Source organism: Saccopteryx bilineata, chromosome 7 (genome assembly GCF_036850765.1).
Source record: "Saccopteryx bilineata isolate mSacBil1 chromosome 7, mSacBil1_pri_phased_curated, whole genome shotgun sequence".
NCBI classification, from domain to species: domain Eukaryota; kingdom Metazoa; phylum Chordata; class Mammalia; order Chiroptera; family Emballonuridae; genus Saccopteryx; species Saccopteryx bilineata.
This window is the reverse complement of record NC_089496.1, coordinates 39,775,581-39,798,039: the sequence shown is the minus strand read 5'-3', so window position 1 is coordinate 39,798,039 and position 22,459 is coordinate 39,775,581. Positions and strand designations below refer to the sequence as shown.

Genomic DNA, 22,459 nt, shown 5'->3' with positions numbered 1-22,459 from the left:
CTCCAAGGAGTCTTGGTTCCTTTCAATGGAGAACGTTATTTACAAGTCCATATATAATGCCAGTTGTGCTCAGTATTAGTGAGCAGAACTGGGGAGTGTGTGTGTGTGTGTATGTGTGTGTGTGTAGATGCATGCACACACTGAAATCTGCATTTATTTCTTTATTTACAGTTCTTGAAATGCATGAGTTCATTTCAATACCTACAATTCCAATCTAATACCACAAGGTTATTTCCAGATTTCTTCCTTCTAAGTTATAATAAGTTGTCCTCTCTTCAACAGTGAGAAACCTGGCTCTCATTTTCTTTAATAGATTTATGTGATCAATCTCTCTGTATGTAACTAACCTGCTATCATGACCTCTGCCTGGCCCTGCCCAGGCATCTTCCTCACTCTGCCCTATCTCGGCTTTTCCACACCAGGCTGCTGCCCCACGTGGGTGCCCACCCACCGAACTCGGGCTCTACACCCAGCCCTGCCCCTTCCCTCTGCACTGATGGAAGGCTGGCACTCTTAGCCACTATGCCATCGTAGAGTTTAATTGGAAAATTTGAGGATATTCATTAAAGGGTACACTTTGGATACCATATCTTGCATTTTCTTTCTGCACTTTATAACTTGGTTTCAACATGTAAAGTCTAAAGGAACAATATCAAAGTAGAAAAGAAGTTGGAAACATCATGGTATAAGATAACAAAAGAAATTAAAAATTTTTTTAGTTAGTAGAGATATCTTTATAATGATTTTACAAGAACTGCAGTTCTTATGAATCAACTTTTAGTAGGACATATGTAAACGTAGTAAACAAAATGTTAAACTCTTTTAGTGCTGGGATGAAAAACTGAGACCTTTATTTACCTAGAAACACAGCCATAATCAACCAAAATATCAGATTCACCTTTTAAAACATATACTTCGCTCTGATCATGAAAATGACCATTGAAAAAGGTTTAGATATTGCTAAAACTTACATCCTTCCAGACATAAACAGATACACATATTTAAGTTAGGATTATGTGTATGTAGCTTTTTCTACCTTGCTTTTATTCCTTCACATTATATTACAAGCTTTTTTCTAGGTCATTATAAATAGTTATCAAAAATATTTATATTGCTTCCTATTTTTCACTATTAATAATAAAGATGTAATGAGTATCTTTGTGTGAAATTTTTTGCTTATATTTTTATTTTCTAATGTTAAATTTCTAGCTTGAAGTTATATGTTAAGCAGTATATATGCTTTTACATTCTTGTTTGCTATTGTCAAATTGCTTCTCTAAAAGATTAAGTCAGTTTTCACTAAAGTACTCCCATACTAGTTTGTCATTAAAATAACAACAATAAAACGTCCTTCCCTCTCTCCCCCTCATCCACCCCTAAGCTCTATTCATTCTTAAAGAAAAACTTGTGCGGCTTCACTTCCAAGACTGCATTTGGCAATAGTCCATTATTTCTCAATTGCTCACTAAGTTATCAAAGAAAACTCCAAAATGTGAAAACAAATAACAGCAGATACCAATCCAATCCCCAAATATTGAAAACTAAGCAGAAAACCTATTTTAACTCTAAGACCTATGAGACCAGAGTAGGAATGTCATTTGGTACTTAATGCTGACTTACACTCTCTCCTCTCTTTTTTTAAAAAATTATTATTTTATTTAGAAAATTAAATTTAACGGGGGTGACATTGATCAATAAGAGTACCTAGGTTTCACGTAAACATCTCTATAGCATGTTAACTGTTGATTATGTTGTGTGACCATCACCCAAAGTCAAATCATTTTCCGTCACCATATATTTGTCTCTCTTGACTCTGTCTCTTGAGAGTTTAAATGAGAAGTTAAATGTTTTTATTTGTAAACTCTGCATAATTTTAGAGAAATCACTAGGGATACCTAACTGAGCCACATTAGATAAACATTTGAGAGTCACTTACATTAATCTAAGGACTATACATTTCAACCTCATTTCTCAAAACATTTAAGAGTAAACCTGCCACATTTTCGATGAGACAGTCTTCTATTTGAGTGTATCTTGGTACATAATTTTCTACAAAGTGACTTGCACTCGCACATCCATGTCCTGTACAGACAGCCTCCGAGATAAAATGGGCTGTTTTTGTTGATAAGTTGTTGCTCTGATAGCAATGCTGTAATTGACATTTTAATATTTCAAAATAAAAAATACTTTCAAGATTTTTCTGCCATTCAGAAGCGCCACACTGATTTCCTCTTCTCCCACATTCATGACAAGGAAAAAGGAAAGTCTACCTGCTAGAGTTCTTATTTCAACAAAGAGATTGTAAGCTTTATCTCACTTAAAAATGTGAAACCTTGTTTTTCACTCAAGTTCTCAATCATAGGTGAAATCCCACTTGTGATATAAAGATTAATTTTCTTAGGACAACTGGAAGAAAATTTATAAATTACTCTTATCTCTTCAGATTCCCCTGCTTCTCATACTTATTTAAGCATCACTTTGGCATATATATGCTGGTCATTCTGCCATCAGTTTTGAACATGCGTAATTTCGTTGACATACAATGTGACCAGTCATTATTATACATATCTCTTTAACTTGATCTGTATAGCAACTAGCACAGAGTCATTTCTAGGTGTGCACATGAATCTAACTTGTTAAACATTATGGTAAATAAGATTTTATTTTCTGAAGGAAAAAACCCCACTTTCTTCTTTTATTAAAACTTCTAAATTGTGTGTGTTTTCATTTGGTTACTTTTTTGTCTATTTAATTCTGAGCTCTTTTCACTAACTCGTTCTTGGTAACTTCTTCAGTCCACTAGTTCCCCTATTATCTTTGCTAAATTCTCTTTATTTTTGCTTAAAAATATCCAGAACTGAAAGCCTTCCTTACACCTTTTATTGAGACTTCTCTGGTAGTTCTGGGACTTACTTGGTCTCCTTACAGATGTAGTTCATCTTGGTATAGCTCATATATGTACAGACACATGTGTGTATGTGCACACATGCATATCACATACATATACCAGTTTAAAATAAAAGCAATATACATACTCCTTGAATTTGTGCTATATCTGTAGCTAATATTGTTGTCAAGGCTCCTGTGCTGTTTTCCTTATTGTCAAACCAGGATATATCCTAGAGAAAAAAGGGAATTAACATGGTTATCAAAAAGATTCTCTGAGTTACTATTTTGCTGTAGTATGTCACATGGCATGTATCTGCCTCCTCACTCACAGGTAGTTAATTTTTGTAAGCATCATGGACCAAATAGCTTTTCTTTCTTATTTCATAAAGATCTATACTTAGACATTAAACTGGAAACTTAAGTTTAATAGCTTGGACTCATTGCTGTGCTATAATATTGTTATAATAATCAATGTTAAAAACTGTCAGAACCACCAAGTAATTTGTAAGTTTACTCCACAAGTAATTTGTGGAGAACAGAACCTATTTAAAAGTAAAGTAATGCATAACAGAACTTAGAAATATTTCCAAACCTTGCTACCTGAGCCGATTAATAATAAAAAGTCTATCTCCATCTCTTTAGGACCAATATAGGTGAGGCTTTCCCTGACACTTCATATTTATCCTCTAGATTTTAGAAGCACTGCCATTATGAAAAGCTAAGGAGGCAGAAAGGCCACCATAAGACCCCTGCAGTCAATAAGCATGCGTTCTGAAGAAGGAGACAGGTCAGAAATACAAGCAGTGAAAGCATATGTTATAACCAATTTCATTTCAACAGCAAATAGAGACAGTACTTAGCACTTCTCAACCCCAGGAATTCTGATTTCCTGTTATTAGCTATTGAATGTTTCCTCCCACTCACTCAAACCACTTTTATCTCTTGTGGATTAAAATTACCTGGAGACTGTCTCTGAAAAATGACTTATTTTTAGTGACTGAAATAACTGTAGGCTTACAACTACTCAGCCAGGAACCTGATGCCCAGGTTACAGATTTATGCCAGTGAGAAAACAAAAGCATAGCAGAGAGAGGGCCATAAATGAATCCTGAGGTCATATGAGAAGAAAGTACTTCACATTGTTTTTAGAATACAGCTGGTATTGAGTAAAAATGAGCTTGCTTCTTCTATTCCTGATAGTAAAATGATTATAAGTAAGGCTATTAGGTTTTTTTGTTTGTTTGTTTTGGGGGTTTTTTTTTGTGGTATTTTTCCAAAGTGAAAAGCATGGGGTGGCAAATAGACTCCCTCATGTGCCCAACCGGGATCCACCCGGCATGCCCACCAGGGGGCGATGCTCGGCCCCTCTGGGGCATTGTTCTGTTGCAACCAGAGCCATTCTAGTGCGTGAGGCAGAGGCCATGGAGCCATTCTCAGTGCCCAGGCCAAATTTGCTCCAGTGGAGCCTTGGCTGCAGGAGGGGAAGAGAGAGACAGAAACAAAGGAGAGGGGGAGGGGTGGAGAAGCAGATGGGTGCTTCTCCTGTGTGCCCTGGCCGGGAATCGAACCCGGGACTCCTGCATGCCAGGCCGACGCTCTACCGCTGGGCCAACTGGCAAGGGCCAGGCTATTAGGTCTTTTGATACTAGCAAATTCATTTTTTTCCAATAATTTTACTAGAAATAAATATTATAACACTCTGACCAGCGCTTGGTATGCACTTTTCCACTTATTCTTTACAATGCTGTGAGGTAGATACTATGATTATCTATATTTTATAAATGAGGAGATTAAGTAACTTGCCCAAGGCCACACAGCTGGCAGGTGCTGAGGCCAGGATTTGGACTGAGGCAACCAGATGCCAGTTTCTGATCAGCTATCCTGCCTCCCATCTAACTGAAACATTATAGTTGAGTTTCAGTACCTGTTTCTCCTGCTTCAGTACTTGTTACCACAAATCCTTTTGCAAATAGCTTTTTTAGATCCCTTAGAAATCAACATTTAATGCCATCATCCTATGATTTAGAGACCTTCCCAAGGAAGCCTTAGCAAACTAATTTAGAGAATAATGGGCAAAAATAAACTTCTTATCTGTTAAAAAAACAACAACAACCAATAGATCTATAGGTCAATATTTATCATTAAGAAATATAAATTTAGCTTTGAAGCACAATGAGCAATAAATTATTTATAACCATTGAAGTCAGCAACAAGAACATTCTTTTCAACTGGAAGGAGCTCAAGTAATCAAATAAAATATAGATTTTATACCTATAAAAAGACCACACCTGATTCCATAAATACCTCTACCTCAAATGAGGTTTCAAGATGGTTATAAAAAGCACTGCAAGTCTCAGCATGCTTCCTAAGGCTTAAAAAGTCTTATCTCAGGACAAAAACCAGGTAAGGAGAGTTAGGCAAAACTGAGCGTGAGGAGCTTCCCTTCCTAGAGACAAAAGTGAAATTGGGGAGATCCTTCTAAAGAAAAGACCAAATATACGGTTATTTTCTTTTCCTCCAATTAAAAAGAAAACAAAGATAATCAAAAAGAATGCTGAAGGATGAAGAGAGAAGACAGAGTAAGCTGAGAGGGCTGAGTTAAATTTACGAGGAAATTTATAAACACGAAGAGCAGAGACTTCCTCTGTGTGTCTTTGCGCATGTTTTTGAAGGACCAGAGTTTGTGACATAAATTGGTGCATTCTTATGAGTAGAAGCTACTTTATCCAAGAATGTTACTGGTTAATGCTAGGTAGAGCATCACTGTCCATTATTAACAATCAGGATATTGGATTAATATTATAATATCTATTGGCTAAAAGGGCTCATGGCCTCGAGACCTCTACAGAGGAATTTCAAAGTAATGTTTGAAAAAGTTAAACTGTATACTCTTTTGTTTTAAACATTCAGACAATCGGGGAACATTTTAAAAAATTCCCAGAAATGGAAAATCCTTGAACATGAAGAAACATAAATCATAAAGAAAAAAATAAGCAGAAATTGTCAACAAGTGTGAAATATTGTATTAGCTAATTAAAGCTCCATCTTATTTCATCAGAGATTTACAATAGAGAAAAAGAGTTCATAAAAAACAAACAAGCAAGCAAACATAAAAACAAAATTAGTGTGCCCAGTTTAACATGAGTGAGCTCACAGGCATTAAGTCATCTTATGATCCCTCGAGAAGATTTTTCTTTGTCTGGATTAAGAAGAGACTCCTGCTGCCCCTGACAGCACCTTTCTGAGCAGAGGGTGTCAGGCACCAACTGCTTCAGAGCAACAGGTTGCTGTGGGAAACTTCCCATTGCTTTTAGAAAAATATGAGAATTTGGACATCAGATGCTGCTTGGGGCTTGGGATACAAAAAGCATGCTTTTAAAAAGAGAGATTAGGCCCTGGCCGGTTGGCTCAGCGGTGGAGCGTCGGCCTGGCGTGCAGGGGACCCGGGTTCAGTTCCCCGCCAGGGCACATAGGAGAAGCACCCATTTGCTTCTCCACCCCCCCCCCCTTCCTCTCTGTCTCTCTCTTCCCCTCCCACAGCCAAGGCTCCATTGGAGCAAGGATGGCCCGGGCGCTGGGGATGGCTCCTTGGCCTCTGCCCCAGGCGCTGGAGTGGCTCTGGTCCCGGCAGAGCGGCGCCCCGGAGGGGCAGAGCATCGCCCCCTGGTGGGCAGAGCGTCGCCCCTGGTGGGCGTGCCGGGTGGATCCTGGTCGGGCGCATGCGGGAGTCTGACTGTCTCTCCCCGTTTCCAGCTTCAGAAAAATACCAAAAAAATAAATAAATAAATAAAAAATAAAAAGAGAGATTATATGTTAAGAAGTTGACTTAAAGCCTGACTGGTGGTGGGGCAGTGGATAGAGCGTTGAACTGGGATGCTGCCAGGTCTGAAACCCTGAGGTCACCAGCCTAAGAGGCACGTATGAGAAGCAATCAATGAACAGCTAAAGGGACACAACTATGAGTTGATGCTTCTCATCTCTCTCCCTTCTCTCTCTCTCTCTCCCTCAAAAGAAGAAAGAAAGATAAAAGAAAAAAAAGTCAAAGAAATACTCAAAGTTAGAATATTTAAAAGCACATTTTAAATAAAACAAGGAGAAAGATCAATTAAACACTGACCTGATACAACATGGCTTTAAAAGCCAAGTGTCGTAATCTCATGGTTAAGATTTCTCCTGCTCTGCCATAAAATAATCCCTGTGAAACAAAAAGAAAATCTACATTTATTCTTAACTCTCTTTTCCATTTCTTTGTAACAGTTAGTTACTAGATTTATGTATTTGTATTTTATTTAGTTCTATTTAGTTATTATTTTTAACTCAAATACAGAAAGATAACATAAAAATGTAACCATGTTCAAACTTGTTTAATTCACTGAAAGCTTACCTGAATGAAATAACTGATGAAGCAAATAACACCCAAAATGATAAATACCATGGAATAAATTTCTGCATCATGCTTTAATGTGGTTTTATCATCATTTTCAAACATCTGAAAAGGAATAGATTTTTAATCAGGTGATTGGAGGAAAATAAGAAAGAGAAAAAAAACTAAAATGTTTATTCATCAGGATTTTTAAAGTGGATTTCAGCATAATAGATTATATACATACTTCTGAGGGGAAAGTATTGCCATTATTCTATCCTCTAAGTTTATTAAATATATTAAAAACATAATTTGCTGTTAATTCTATCACTTAAGGTATGTGAGAGGAAATCAGACAAATAAATCCTCAATCTGTTATTATTTTTGCAGTATATTTTCAAAGAAACCACCAGCTTGAAATATTTCCAATAACTTTTCATAACTCAGTTTTCTTAGCATCCTTCTATTTATATAGCACTGCCTGCAATATGAGAACTTTGTACATACCCCTAGAGATTGCTCCTCAGATTAGTAACCAGACATGTATTTGCAATCCACGTTGCCAAAGCATAGCTGTGCCAATCTGGGAGACTGAAACCTAACACAGCTCTAGTAAAATCCCCGAATCCACCAACTTTCCTGGGTCTCCTGGCACAATCCAAATTTCCTCTCCCTAATCTGGCTGGTAATAAAAAATGGCCATTGTTCAGACCAGTTGAAAGAGGAGCAGTCGTATTTGTCTATTTTATTGCTTCAGTGCTTTGGAATGCTGATATAGCACTGGAGTCAAAATTAGAAAACAAAGCCATTTCTTTACTGATTGCCTGGTCAACAAGGCTGAGCCGAGCACTTCACAATAGAGGCTGGCTTATTCCCTGAGAACGACGCGACCCTTTCTATCACGGGTCCCACAGTAGAGGTGACCCTACCTCTCTCTACCAGTAGAGGTGACTTAGTTTCCCCTTGCTGGATCAGAGTACAGCAGGTCTGTTCTCTCAAGCACCACTTGGTTCAAAACTGTTAAAAATATAAGCAAACTAGATTTACTTACAGTTATGATTTTTGCAAAGATGATGGAAAATATTGGATGAACAGTTCCGTTTAGAACAGAAGCCAGTGTCCCCAGAACCACAGAAGGCCATTCAGACTTGTTTAATTTAAAAATGCTTAATAGTGAAACTTCAGGAAGTCTTGTCTAGAAGTACAGTAATACCTTGGTTAAAACCCCAGTTTGAGAGCCCATTGGAATGAGATCCCATTAAATATCATAGGGGGCAGAGTAGAAAGCAGAATTTTCCTTAGAAAAATTTCACTGCCCATATTATTGATGATAATGCCAATACATAAAGGAATTTTGCCCCAAAGTGACTGTGCAACTTCTCCTTTTGGCATTTCGTTCAGTCATTATTATTAAAAAGTACAAATTAACCCATGTGTTCTGGTAGCTGACTCTGGACAAAAGCTAGGCAGAGAAAAGAGAGACAAGTTTTATTAGCATTTTAAGCCTGAACAGTTTCCAGTTTCATGATTTAATTTACAAAAATATTTTCAAATACCTTTGTTAACAGCTTGTTTGGGGCTTCCCATTTACAAGTAAATTGCTGCAATACTCACACTAGCCAACCCTCAGATTCCTCATCTTTCTGAGGGCGATGATATCTTGTAAAGCTGTTTTAGAATTAAGCTTAACTCAGCTTAATTTTTTGCAAACAATAAGAACCCAATAAATTTTAGCTGTTGCTGATGTTATTACAGAGAAAGGATTACATCAGGCAAAACCTCAGGTTTTATACAGAGTAAGCATGATGCAAGTAGCTGTTCTGGTATCTACCAGCCCTTCCAATGGGAACGTGTAGGGTGACATGGAGATAAACTTTAAAAACCATGTGAATTGCTCTGTGGTGAGTAATGATTTTGAATTGGAAAGTAGACAGCAGACTACTGGACATTTCATATGTTCCAGCTTCCTCATGGTGTTCACTTTTGAAAAATATTGCAAACCTAATAACCAGAGAATTCTTGAGGAAAGTCTATAGAGTTGTATAATTCTTGCTTTATTTTAGTCTGGTAATATAATTAACTCTCTTGTTTGAACAACAGAACTTTTCAAATTCTAAAGTTTTTAACATCTATTTTCAGGATGGCTAAACCACAATTAGAATGGGTTACTTAATTTGACTATCCTCTCCTTTTGACATTTTCTGAAGGTTATCATCATGAAGAGCTTCACTTTTTAGTTAGTTGACTATACAAAAAAACATTCAGAAGTTTAAAAAGTTGCATACTGACTCTTTGTTGGGTCTCAGCAAAATGTGGAGTTCCAGTCACTGCACACCACCCCAATACTTGGTAGAGACAGTCTTTTTAGAGTCTAAAATTTAGACTGACCTGTTCTAAGAAGTGTGCTGTGATATCTCCATTATGACTTAAATCTGTATTCCTCTAATGACTAACGATGTTAGGCACCTTTTTGTGTGCTTCTTTCCCACATGCACGTCCTCTTTGGCAAAATGTCTATTCCAGGCGTCCCCAAACTACGGCCCGCGGGCCACATGTGGCCCCCTGAGGCCATTTATCCGCCCCCCCCCCCTGCACTCCCGGAAGGGGCGCCTCTTTCATTGGTGGTCAGTGAGAGGAGCACTGCCTGTGGCGGCCCTCCAACGGTCTGAGGGACAGTGAACTGGCCCCCTGTGTAAAAAGTTTGGGGACCTCTGATTTAGACCTTTTGACCATTTTTTTTTCAGTTGGGCTGTTGGTATTCCTATTGTGCTTTGGAAGTTCTTTGGATATTCTGAACAGTCCTTCATCAGATATGTGTCTTAACAAATATCTTCTTCCAGTTTGTGGCCTATCCATCTCTTAAAAAATGTTATTCCCGGAGCAAAGAGGAACCGAAGGGGTACTTTTCTCAGAACATGCCACCGATGCCATCTGTTCATCAGCTTTTTCAATAACTTTTAATGATAAACATACAGGTTACCACTAGAATAATGCCTTAAAAATTCAAAGGAACTTTATTAAGCCTCCCTCTAAAACTATATAGTGCCTCTGTTACTGAAAGTGGTATATTCTTGTGCAGGTCTTGCTGAAGTTTTCAAGCTTCCTAGAGAGTAAGTGTAACTCATACTAATATGTTAGTGAGTGATAATAACTTATTGTACCTACCCCTACTGATTTCTTTTGAAGGACAGGCCACTCAGTTTGAAGTTTCCTGAAAGAGAATGTCTTCTTCTTTTTGGGGGTCTTCTCGGGCTGGGACATCCCCCTTGGCCTCAGCTCCCTGGCTAGGGGCTGCTGGAGGGATGGCATGACCAGTGGCCCTTGCTGGCTCCTCTGTTCCCTTCAGAGGAGGCGGCTCCCCTTCACCTTTTCTCATGGCCTTGCTCCTGTCTGTTGGCCTTAGCAGGGAGGTGCCTAGTGCCTCTCCTCTGTGGTCCGGTCACCCTGGGGGCTTGGAGTGCTGGCTGCCCGGGTGCAGGGTGGGAGGCTGCTGCAGGGATGCCTTGAACCGCCTCAGGCTCACTCTGTAGGAGGTGAGGTCTTTCATTTTTCTTAGTAATACTTCATATATTTCAGTGTGCGTGTGTCTTGAAATTTTAATCAAATTTATCCCCCAAGTAGTTGATATTTTTTATATTATTGTATATGATATTTTATGAATTTCAACTTTCTACTTTTAGATTTTAGTATATAGAATTAGAGTTGATTTTTGTACATTGGTCATGTATTCTGCAGCCTTTCTAAACGCAAAGATCAGTTTTAGTATATTTTGTGCCTGTGGCTTCCTCAGGATCGTTTACATAGATGAGACAGTTTTACATCTTCCTTTCCTATTTGGACGACTGTTTTTCTTCCTAGCCTTATGGCGCAGACTGGAATCTCCTGTACAATGTTGAACAGAAGCGGTGAGAGTGTACATCCTTGCTTTGTTCCAGATCTTAGGCTCTCCTCATATAGTATGATGTGAGCTGTGGATTGTTTTTGTTGATGCCCTTTAATCAGTGGAGGTAACTTCTTTCCATTTCTAGTTAGTTGAGAGTTATTGCAAATAGACGATACATTTTGTCACATAAATTTTTTGCATTTATTGAGATTAGTTTTCTTCTTTAAATTACTTTTTAATAAGGGGAATTGCATTCATTTCTGAATGTAAGGCGAACTTGCATCCTTGGACAGCCCCTGCGTGCTTACTGTGTTCTCTCTGGTTGTGCCCCTGGCTGCGAGCACCGGCTCCCTGGGTGCTGGTGCTTATCTTTGTGCTGCTAGTGGAGGAGATTTCGGTCTTTATATGACCGATTGGTCATGAGCACCACGGGTAGTATCTGTACCACACTCCCTAAGCCACCGTTTTAACCCCTGGTTTGCCTCATAGGAAAGAATAATGTAACGTGTTAATGAGCTTTCCTCTCCACACAATGATCTCTGACAAAGATGCAGTCTTACTCGGGGCCCCTTTCTTACAGCGCCACAGTGACGCTAGAGTGAAGTTTGGGAAAGACTTATGCTTATAAGTTTAGTGCTATAGTAACACTTTATCCCAAATAAATTCTAAATAATAATAAGGATTAGTTCAAAACTGTCAGAGAACATGTGAGTAAAAGTTGTTGATAACGGACTTCTTACCTCTTTATATTGAGTAGATTCCTCAGACTTCTCGGTCAAGTCTGACTTGATGCTATTCATGGAGCAAAGAGGAGCTGAGCTGGTACTTCGCTCAGAACATGCCATTGATTCCATCTGTTCATCAGCTTTTTTAATATCCTTAAATCATAATATACAGGTTACCACTAGAATAATGCTTTAAAAACTCAAAGGAACTTTATTAAGCATCCCTCTAAAACGATAGTGTCTCTGTTACTAAAAGTGATATAGTCTCATGCAGGTCTTGCTGAAGTTTTCAGGCTTCCTAGAGAGCAAATTCAACTCATGCTAAAATGTTAGTGATAACATACACTTATTGAGCCTCTCCCTAACGCCCCCCCCCAATCTTATAATTAACTGGAGAAAACAATGCCTTAATTCAAAACAATTACTCCACCAGCAGGGACAGATCTTGGTTATAGGAGCTTTGTGAGGGATATGACTCAGAGATACTCTTTCTGATCCCTTCTTCCTAACTTTTTCTGGGAGCTTATAAATTTATTACACGTAGGTAGGCACTTGAATGTGCGGTTGGTCCTGAGCCTGAGGGAGATCTCAGGGGAGTTATACTTTCCAGGCCTGCCACGGCTGCCCGTTCCAAATGGATCAAAAAGCAAAATTGGTGGGGCCAGCTCAGAAACAAGAAGAATTCCAGAAATATCAAGTTAAACTTAATGAAACTGTTTAAGTGATAGGACAGAATACAGTCCTAAACCACAATGCTCTTAGTCTAGTTTTGTTTTCCTTGCCACTCCTAGAAATGAGAGCAGGTTTGGGGAAATAAAGGAGCTCATACTCTCTGCTCCTCTGAGTGGTGTGAGTAAATAAATCGGCCTTCCCCAGGAAGAGAGGAGGAAGGGGTGAGACAGCAGTGCAGAGCCCGCCCGGTCAGGATGATTGCAGCCCAGATCCCCGTGGGGAGTGGAGATGAAAGACATAGGTGGATTTAGGTACAAAGGGGAATATGCACATGAAAGGCTTCCCAGGGACACTGATTCTTTGACAAGCTTAACAATTGTTAATCAGTCCTTTCAAAGTACAATGAACTTTAACCAGTCTTATACTATCCTAACATCTTTAATCACACATTCCTTTATGCTATCACTTTTTTTCCCCCTATGAATTTCTCTACCAAAAACACAAATCTTTTATCTGGCTTTTTTAAGGAGATAATTACTTTGTGAGAAGTTTAAAATAAAATTTTGACTTCTTAGCATAATAAATTTTTCTAAGAAGGTGCGCTGAGAAGACAGTTCCTTTTTCTGAGAAGGCTGCTAGAGAAAAATAACAAGTTTTGGTGTGTCTATACCTCTACCTGTTTTTATTTCATTTTTACGTGGAAATTTGCTAAAGGAATATGTCTAAATAATCATGCATGTTCAAGACAAATACTTACAGCATTAATCTTCATGGTGTTAACTTTTCTGAAAAGTTTGATTAGATAATGCTAATAATATCAACATAATAAAATTTATTATGTCAACAATAATTCCAAGCACTTTACTAAATGAACTAATTTAATACAGGAATTCATGAATATGTTACTATTATTTTCCCCGTTAGAGATGAAAAAAACTGAGGCAAAAAAAATTAATTTGCCCAAGGTCCTAAAACTATTAAGGGCAGAGTTGGGATTCCCATTAACATAATGAATGTCATGTAAACATTACCTGTGACATTGCAAGTGAATAATATAGACTTTGATTTGCCATTAGTTCCGCATGCGTTCCTTGTTCCACCACTACCCCATCTTTCATGGTCACAATCAGATCTGCACTGCGAATAGTGGAGAGTCGGTGTGCCACCACAATTGTAGTCCGACCTCTGCTTGTCTACAAAACAATAAGTAAAAGTAAAACAATATAGAAAATTAGTAGAAATAACAAACCTCAATATTCAAGAAAACTACTTGTCATATTTCAAATATCAGAGAATGTTATCTTTGGATATAGAAATTTGGAAACATTAATAGATTGGAAAGGCCAATGAAAATTAAAATAAAAAGAAAGTCTGAAAGTTAGATTCTAAATTAGTGGATTTATAAAACCCCAGTATTTTAGAACTACAAAGGAAACTAAAAACCATTTATTCTGAGCCATCCAACTGCTGTCTGGCAATTAGTAACTGAAAGTAACTAAGTAACTTAAACTCAACATTTCTCATTTTCTTCATCTTTGAAATGGGGATATTTCTTCACTAGGGAGATACAAATTCAAGGTTATATATGTTTTCTACAATTTTCCAAGAATCATATACATATGGAAAGGTACCCACAAGTGTACAGATCAATGCCCTTTCACTGACTGAATATATGCAGAAGCATCGTACTCAGGTTAAGAGACAGGTCATTTTGAGCACGCTGAAACTCTCAGGCTCTCTTCCCATCTCTGTTGTCCAGCTCACCAACACTAGTGGTAACCACCATCCTGATGTCTATCAGCATAGATGTAGTTTTGACTTTCTTTTTGATATTTTATATAAATAGAATCAAGTAGTATATATCTTTCTATATCTGGGCATTTTTGTTTACTGTTATGTTTTTGAGATTCATCTAGTTTGTTGTATATAATTGTGAATAATTCATTCTTGTTGCTGAATAGCACTCTATTGTGCAACTGTACCAGAATTATTTACCCACCTCACTGCTATTTGATATTTGGGTAGTTTCAGGGTTTTTTCTACAATGAATAGACTATTATACATGTTTATTTGGTGAACACATGCACACAATTCTGCTAGCTATGTACCTAGGAGAGGAATTGCCAAGTCATATTCTCAGCTTTTTTAGATTCTGCCAAACAACTTTTCAGAGCAGTTGTCTTAGTTTATAAACCTCCGAAAGTGCAGGCGTTTTGGTTACTCTTTCTCACCAGCACTGGGTACTTTCTGTCTTTGTCTGGTAGGTGAGTACTATTATATCGTGGGTTTTATTTGCATTTCCCCAATGACTTATAATGTTGAACAACTTTTCATATTGTCAGTGACAATTTGACTATTCTCTCTTGTGAATTGTAGGTTTTTGCTCATTTCTCTATTGGAACTCTTTTTCTAGTCAATTTTCAGGAGTTGTTTATATATCCCATATATGAGGACTTTGTCAGATACTATGTATTACAACTACTTTTCCTGTCTAAATGGTTGTCTTTTCACTTTCTTAATAGTGTCTTTTGATGAATATAATTTAAAAGTTTTAGTGGAGCCTAACTGATCAGATTTTCTCTTACAATTTATGATATTTTTGTGTCCTATTTAAGAAATCTTTGCTCTAATGTCACGTGGATTCTTTTCTATCTTTTACCTTACAATCTTTATCTCTTGTCTTTCCTATTTACATCCTGAATTCATCAGAAATTGTGTGTGATGTCAAGCAGGAGTCAATGTACATTCCCCATACAGTAGTATCTCCTTATCCAAGGTTTCACTTTTGTGGTTTCAGTTACCCTCAGTCAACTGTCGTCTGAAAATATTAAATAGAAAGTTCCAAAAATAAACAATTCAAGACATTTTTAAGAAAGACCACATTCATGATAACTTTTATTACAGTATATTGTTAGAATTGTTCTATTATATTATTAGTTGTTGTTAATCTCTTACTGTGCCTAACTTATAAATTGAACTTTATCATATGTGTGTATATTTCAGAAAAAGCATAGTGTATGTAAGGGTTTGGTACTAGCGACAGTTTCAGGCATCCACTGGGGGTCTTGGAATGTATCCCTGCACATAAGGGGACTAATGTGTAAGTGAACCAATTGTCCCAGCAGCATTTTTTGAATAAGCCATCCTTTCTCTGTTGTACTGCAGAGCTCTCTTTGTCATTAAATCAAGTGATCATTACTTTGTGCCTCTTTTTGTATTCTGCATACTGTTCCTTTCATTTTATCTATTATTGCAACAATACTACACTTAACTAATATGTAATTAAAATACACCTTCGTATCTTAATCTAAGTCTTTCAACTTCATTGTTCCGTTACAAGATTACCTTGATTATTCTTGAATTAATGTAGTTTTGTAAATGTCTAGCACAATATCTGATACTTTTGGCTTACTGTAAGCACACTAAAAATTTTCTGGATACTTAATAACTGGTAGCTAATATTGTTATTATTAATACTATAAGACTGACATATTTCTGATATTTACTTGTACTGTTATTATTTTTATTCTTATCCATTACAGAGAAGGAAACTGGAGCTCAAAGAAGTCAAGAGGCTTGCTCAAGGCTTCATCTAATCACTGGAAGGACTGGTAATAGAATCTGGTATGGTGTTCTTTATTCTCTGGAAAGGGTCTCTCCATTGCAATATATATTCTCAATGAAGCAGACGAGAATTTCTTTCAAACTCTGCTATTCCAAGTCTATAATGAAGAAAACTGATTAAGATTAAATAACAATGTGGAAACTGATTTGTGATATAATGTTATCTGGAAAAATATAGGAAAAATACATGCATCACGTTATAACTATGCTAAAAATATATCCATAGGAAAAGATACCTATATAGGAATATATTAAAATATTAATATATTTTAGATACATCATATCTAAATATATATTATGTATTTAATATATAATATGTAAATATATTATATATTATATATAAATACAATATATTTATATATAAATATAATATATTAATATAAAACATTAATATATATATTTAGAAATATATTAAAATATTAATAGTATCTATATATAATTATTTGGCCTATGAGTTATATTCTTATCTTATTTTTCTCAATTTTATTTAATGTACATGTATTACATGTTTGTTTAAAAGTAAGGAAGTTAAATAATTTGGAAAAATATAAATATGTTTTATTTTAAAAACTTCTGTTCCTATGAGTAACATATTTATAGATACATGAGCAACAAATAGATGTTACAAAAAACTGAACAGTTACACTGTTATTATCACAGGCCTTTTTTTTTTTACTATTTTAATAGTACCTTCTTTAAAATAAAGAAGAAAAGTATAGTTTGATATATTTAGTTTATGTTAAGGTGATTATCTCAAGTATCATCCAAATCAGGACACTCTTGAGTAGGACACAGGTGCAAACTGGAACTTTCTTGGGAGAACTGGGAGATATGGTCATGTAATGATAACTTAAAACCTTTTGAATTTATAGTCTATGGCCAGGAAAATCAAAGAGGAATCATATATCACTCAGTTTAAAAATGGCAAGAGAGAAGTGGTTACTACCTAAATTTGGTGTTCTACCTGGTCTTTAATTTAATACTATTACTTAGGGAAATAGTATTGGGGGTAAATACACTATAAGTCATCAAAACTAGGTTTCTGCATTTAGCAGATACTGTTATTAATACTGGTTTTTGGAATATACTGTATATCTATAAATGTCAAATACAGATACAGTTATGTCAGGAATATATGCATTCGTATACACATACACACCCATGATGTGTGTATCTTTAAGCTGCAGACCCTTGACTGTTTACTGGTCAATTTCAAAGATAAGTTAAGGCCTTTGTCCTTTAGAGAACTAATATGGGAGGCAGAAAATAATTATAATGAAGTAATAAACCTGTAATAGAATTATATAAAAATACTATACTTGTACAGAAGTGATTAACTGTTTAGTTGAAAAGAGAAAGACTGCCAAATCGATGATTTTTGAGTCTTAATATAAATGGATAAGAGTTTGCCAAGTGGGAAAAAGAGAAGAGGGACAATTATAATAGAGAATACAGCAAGACCAGGCAGTTGGTCCTAAAAGAACATAGATTTGTGAAGACTACTGAGGTCACATATAACAGAGGTTGTAGAAAACAGAAGGTTATGGGGCTAGGAATAGAATTTAGGGCTAGTTCATGTAAAGCAATGTTAAGGAATGTTTCCTCTATAGGTAATAGAATTTATTGGAGGTTTCTGAACAGGGAAACAGTGTACATGAATAATTTTGTTCTTTAAAAGTTACCCATCACTCTGTATTTATATATGGATACAGAACTTTTAAAGTCTTTTTCTATTAGGTTTCTATTTTTTTATATAGGCAGATCTTACCATGGTTTTGAGATCTGAGGCTATAAAATGATCAAGGTAAAAATGATTGATGCTGTAATAAATAACTATAGATAGTGCAAATTGAACTATTTTATTGCCATTTTTCTCAAGACAACGAATATATATATTTATATGTAAGTAAATTTATATGTATATAATATAAATTTTAATTTCAGGTGATACACACCAGTCAGTTCTGTTATCTTTTTAAAAAGGAAGTAGGAAAGCCATAGAAATAGTCATCCATCAACAAGCCAAACAAAATTACAGGTTAATTATTAACTACAGATGTCAAATATAATTCATACTTTTGAGAATGTTATATTTTAAAGAATGTTAGGTTTTGAAAGGTTCTGTAATTCACATTTCTCTACTTGGTTTTGCTTACACAGTCCTGTGAGCTGATTGGGAAAGTATGCTCATTCCCCTCGAGAGCTGGGAAACTCCCTCTCAGATAAGTTAAGCAATAGTGCTGACCCACCTAGCAGGTTGGTGGCAATGCTGAAACACAAACCCAGGTCCTTCCAACACTCAAAGTCCATAAACCCTGCTTTGTCTCTGTGAGATGTCTTCCTGTTAATGTGACTAAAGCCTTTTGCATTGGCTACTCCTTATACATTGCAAGTTTCTTCTTCCTGTACTTCATACTAGCACTAAGGAAAGGTCTTCATGCAAATGTACACTCTTGCAACAGTTTTACACGTGAACAAAGCAGACCTATTTAAATCCCCTCTGTTGCAGTGCAAGTAATGATAAAAATTGCAATCCTTAGAATTTACAGTACTAAGCATATATACCAAAGAACCATTTTTAAAAAAATTAACTTTAACAGGATGACGTTGATCAATAAGAGTACACAGGTTTCAGGTAAACATTTTTTTCTATAGCATTTGAACTGTGATTATGTTGTATACCCATCACCTAAAGTAAACCCCTTTTGATTCTGTAATATATACTTCATTTAAACAATATTTATAAACTATCCTCTCTGATAGTTTATTATGTATGATTTAAAAAATGGGTGATTTCTAAATTTTATAAAAAAGAAAAAAATGTAAAACTATTGAAAAAGGAAAATACCAAAGCAATGCCTCAAAAAATGAAGAATCAGGCCCTGGCCGGTTTGCTCAGTGGTAGAGCATCGGCCTGGCATGCAGAAGTCCCGGGTTCGATTCCCGGCCAGGGCACACAGGAGAAGCGCCCATCTGCTTCTCCACCCCTCCCCCTCTCCTTCCTCTCTGTCTCTCTCTTCCCCTCCCGCAGCCGAGGCTCCACTGGAGCAAAGATGGCCCGGGCGCTGGGGATGGCTCCTCGGGCTCTGCCCCAGGCACTAGAGTGGCTCTGGTCGCAACAGAGCGAAGCCCCCTGGTGGGCAGAGCGTTGCCCCCTGGTGGGCGTGCCGGGTGGATCCCGGTCGCGTGCATGCGGGAGTCTGTCTGACTGTCTCTCCCCATTTCCGGCTTCAGAAAAATACAGAAAAGAAAAAAAAAGAAGAATTAATTGTATAAAATAAAGAGCAGATTCTGCTTTCAACCAAGGTTGAATATCAAGAATAAGATTTACCCTCTCACCTGAAACCGAAAAAACAACTGGGAAAATATATGGAAAAGTGATTTTCAAAACACTGAACATTTTAGCAATGAAGCATGGTCATCCCTGGGAGACCTGAAACACAGATGAGTACTACAAATTGCTTACTGGTCCAGTAGTACATGTGGCCTAAAACTGATGTTCTATCCACAGGGAATGACAACAAAAATGGAACACACTGTTTCAGACTTAAAACAGAAGAGATTTGGGATGCCAAAATCTCCTAGAAAACTGATCAAAGAAATTTGAGCTGATGCTTTGTCCATTAGCAAGAATTACCATAGAGATAAGAGTAGTGCAATCCATTCCACTGTTTTTAAAATTTTTTGGATGCCTCAAAGTAGGTTTGGTAGATTTTCAATATACCTTTGGTGCTATTATTTCTCTAGAAAGTACAGATTTGAAACAATTTCCTAGCATCTCTTCTCCTTCAAACTTCATACAAAGCTAAAAGCCAAACAATTAGGTATTTGACCAAAGAAAGGTCAACAGGAAGATAGGTCTCTACTTGACACTTTGCTGGCATTTTTCAGATTACTTCACAATTCCATGCACAACCATAAATCACCAGGTAATTAGCTTGGACTTTGAAATAGAGGGTGCTTTAAAAGACCCCTGGAGAATTGCTAGGGCAGAGATAAGGGCCTGAAGAGAGCAGCTAGCTTCTCCCCAGTGGTGATAACGAGCCTTGAATAAAGGTGGCAACAGGAAAAGAAGGAACAAGGCCAAGCTGTGAGCACTGGAGAGGGCCTGCATTCGACTGCTTGGTCAATTCACAGGGATACTATACTCTCTGGGGAAGCCTGTAAACAGGGGTCTGGTGTCCCACAGCGAGTGTGGGGGTGGGAAACCTATGAGGACGCAAGTTCCCACTGACTGCCACTTAAATGGTTGCCTTGGGTGGACTGGGGTCCACTGACAACATATGCCTGTGGTCTTAGAATTCTTTTTTTAAAAAGCTTTTTAAAGGATTTTAAGCAAAATCCTTTCACCAATGATAGCACATGTGGAAAGTTGATATACTTAAAATAACCCACACCCATTGGTGGGTGGGCGGTCTGTATGAACTGGTGGTGGGGAAGCGTTCCCCGCTCATCCCCCCACCTCCCCACCTTCTTCTACTCCTCGAGAGGCTCCTGGAAAACCTTAGTTCCCAGTACTCCAAAAATACAGTCTGAAAAACCTCTCGCTGTTCATTTACAAATTCCCACCTCTTTTAGCTACCAAATTTTAACTGACCATCTGCTATAAGAAGGTCTTTGTGGTAATTATATGGGAAACATGGAATTTCTGGTGTTTCAACTACCTCACTATGATGACAAAAGCCAATTGGCCTGACATTCTTTTGGGTCAACACTGGTTCTGTAGCTGACCAATATCAAATTACTGCCAGGTCACTTCACCTGTCCAAGAATACTTTCTCTTTTGTAAAATGGGATGACAAAGAGCAAAATATCAGGCGCTTAGAGCCATATTTAATAAGTGACTCATCCATTCCTTGACCCGTTCCGTTCAACTTGTAGAAATCTACTCATGTGAATATCTATATGCCTAGATTGAGAGCCTTTAGAAGAGGAAACACATTCACTACATCTAAAGTCTTTGCTTGATGAGACCATGTGTACTACTTAATTAGTAACAAGGAATAATACTCTATATTACAAAGTTTTCTTTTTATAGCCTGAAATCTCTTTATTCTCACTTCTAAATAAGTTAACAATTGGCATTCATAAAATAATGTATAGTCATTTAATACCTTTCTCCTTCATTTAACTTTTATTAACAAGCTAATATTTGAGGATAAACTTACAAGAAAAAGTAAATGATGAAGTGGTGGGCAAGAAGAGAAAAATGCTAAAAAATCAGCTCATCTTTCTTCCAAGAGAAAGAAATGTGTCACCTATGCCAGAATACTAACCTATAAATAATACATTCTAGATGTTTTATATGGTAGCAATTAGGAAAATCAATATCTTATATATAGGAGTTCTCCTTAATTGTGAGGGAGAACAAAACAGGACTAATTTAAATCTATAGAAATCACTGACATACTTATCTCTGTCACAGAAAATATTTTACTATATTTTAAAGCTTTTATTATATTTTTTAAGACTTTAGAATATCCTGCTAAGTAATAATGATTCAATTCACTGTAAAAGCAAAATCCAGTACTTATATATACAATAGGATCAAAATAAGCTGTTTAAGGGGATAAAATGACATAAGAGCCTCCATTTGGGGTATGACTTGAGTTTCTTTCCCAAGAGGGCACAGTGGTTTTGGGAAGAAGGTATATATTAATGCTGATAAAGTATGTATAACATGAAATTTACCATTCTAACCATTTTTAAGGGTAGGGTCCTCCCAATCCGAGAGACTAATTTCTTTTGTATCACTATTCTTTTATACTCAGGCTTAGATTGCCATTGATTTTTTTTGTAGTAAAATATGCATAATATTAACTTTTAAGCAGTTTTAATTGTATAATTAAGTGGCATTAAGTACATTCACATTGTTGTGCAACCATCGCCACCACCACCTTAAGAACTTTTTCTTCATCCCATACTGGAACTCTTTATCCTTTGTACCAGTGGTCCCAACCTTTTTTGGGCCACGGACTGGTTTAATGTCAGAAAATATTTTTACGGACCAGCCTTTAGGGTGGGATGGATAAATGTATCATGTGACCGAGACAAGCGTCAAGAGTGAGTCTTAGACAGATGTAACAGAGGGAATCTGGTCATTTTAAAAAAATAAAACATCGTTCAGACTTAAAAATAAATAAAACAAAAATAATGTAAGTTATTTATTCTTTCTCTGAGGACCAGTACCAAATGGCCCATGGACCGGTACCGGTCCGTGGCCTGGGGGTTGGGGACCACTGCTTTATACTATAACTGACTACTCTCCTTTTCTCTCTGCCCCTGGCAACTTCTATGATTCTT

General features: G+C 36.9%; 1 protein-coding gene across 1 annotated transcript in view; it reads right to left on the bottom strand.

Annotated features, from left to right (window-relative positions):
• Positions 1 to 22,459, bottom strand: part of ABCB5 (ATP binding cassette subfamily B member 5) — a 72,396-nt gene that overhangs the window by 22,649 nt on the left and 27,288 nt on the right. Inside the window, exons 14-19 of the mRNA XM_066238937.1 lie at positions 13,564 to 13,725; positions 11,876 to 12,013; positions 8,304 to 8,447; positions 7,274 to 7,378; positions 7,007 to 7,084; positions 3,036 to 3,119 (exon numbers count right to left, since the gene is read on the bottom strand). Of these exons, the coding sequence (XP_066095034.1) occupies positions 3,036 to 3,119; positions 7,007 to 7,084; positions 7,274 to 7,378; positions 8,304 to 8,447; positions 11,876 to 12,013; positions 13,564 to 13,725 (711 nt within the window). The remainder of the gene's footprint in view (positions 1 to 3,035; positions 3,120 to 7,006; positions 7,085 to 7,273; positions 7,379 to 8,303; positions 8,448 to 11,875; positions 12,014 to 13,563; positions 13,726 to 22,459) is intronic.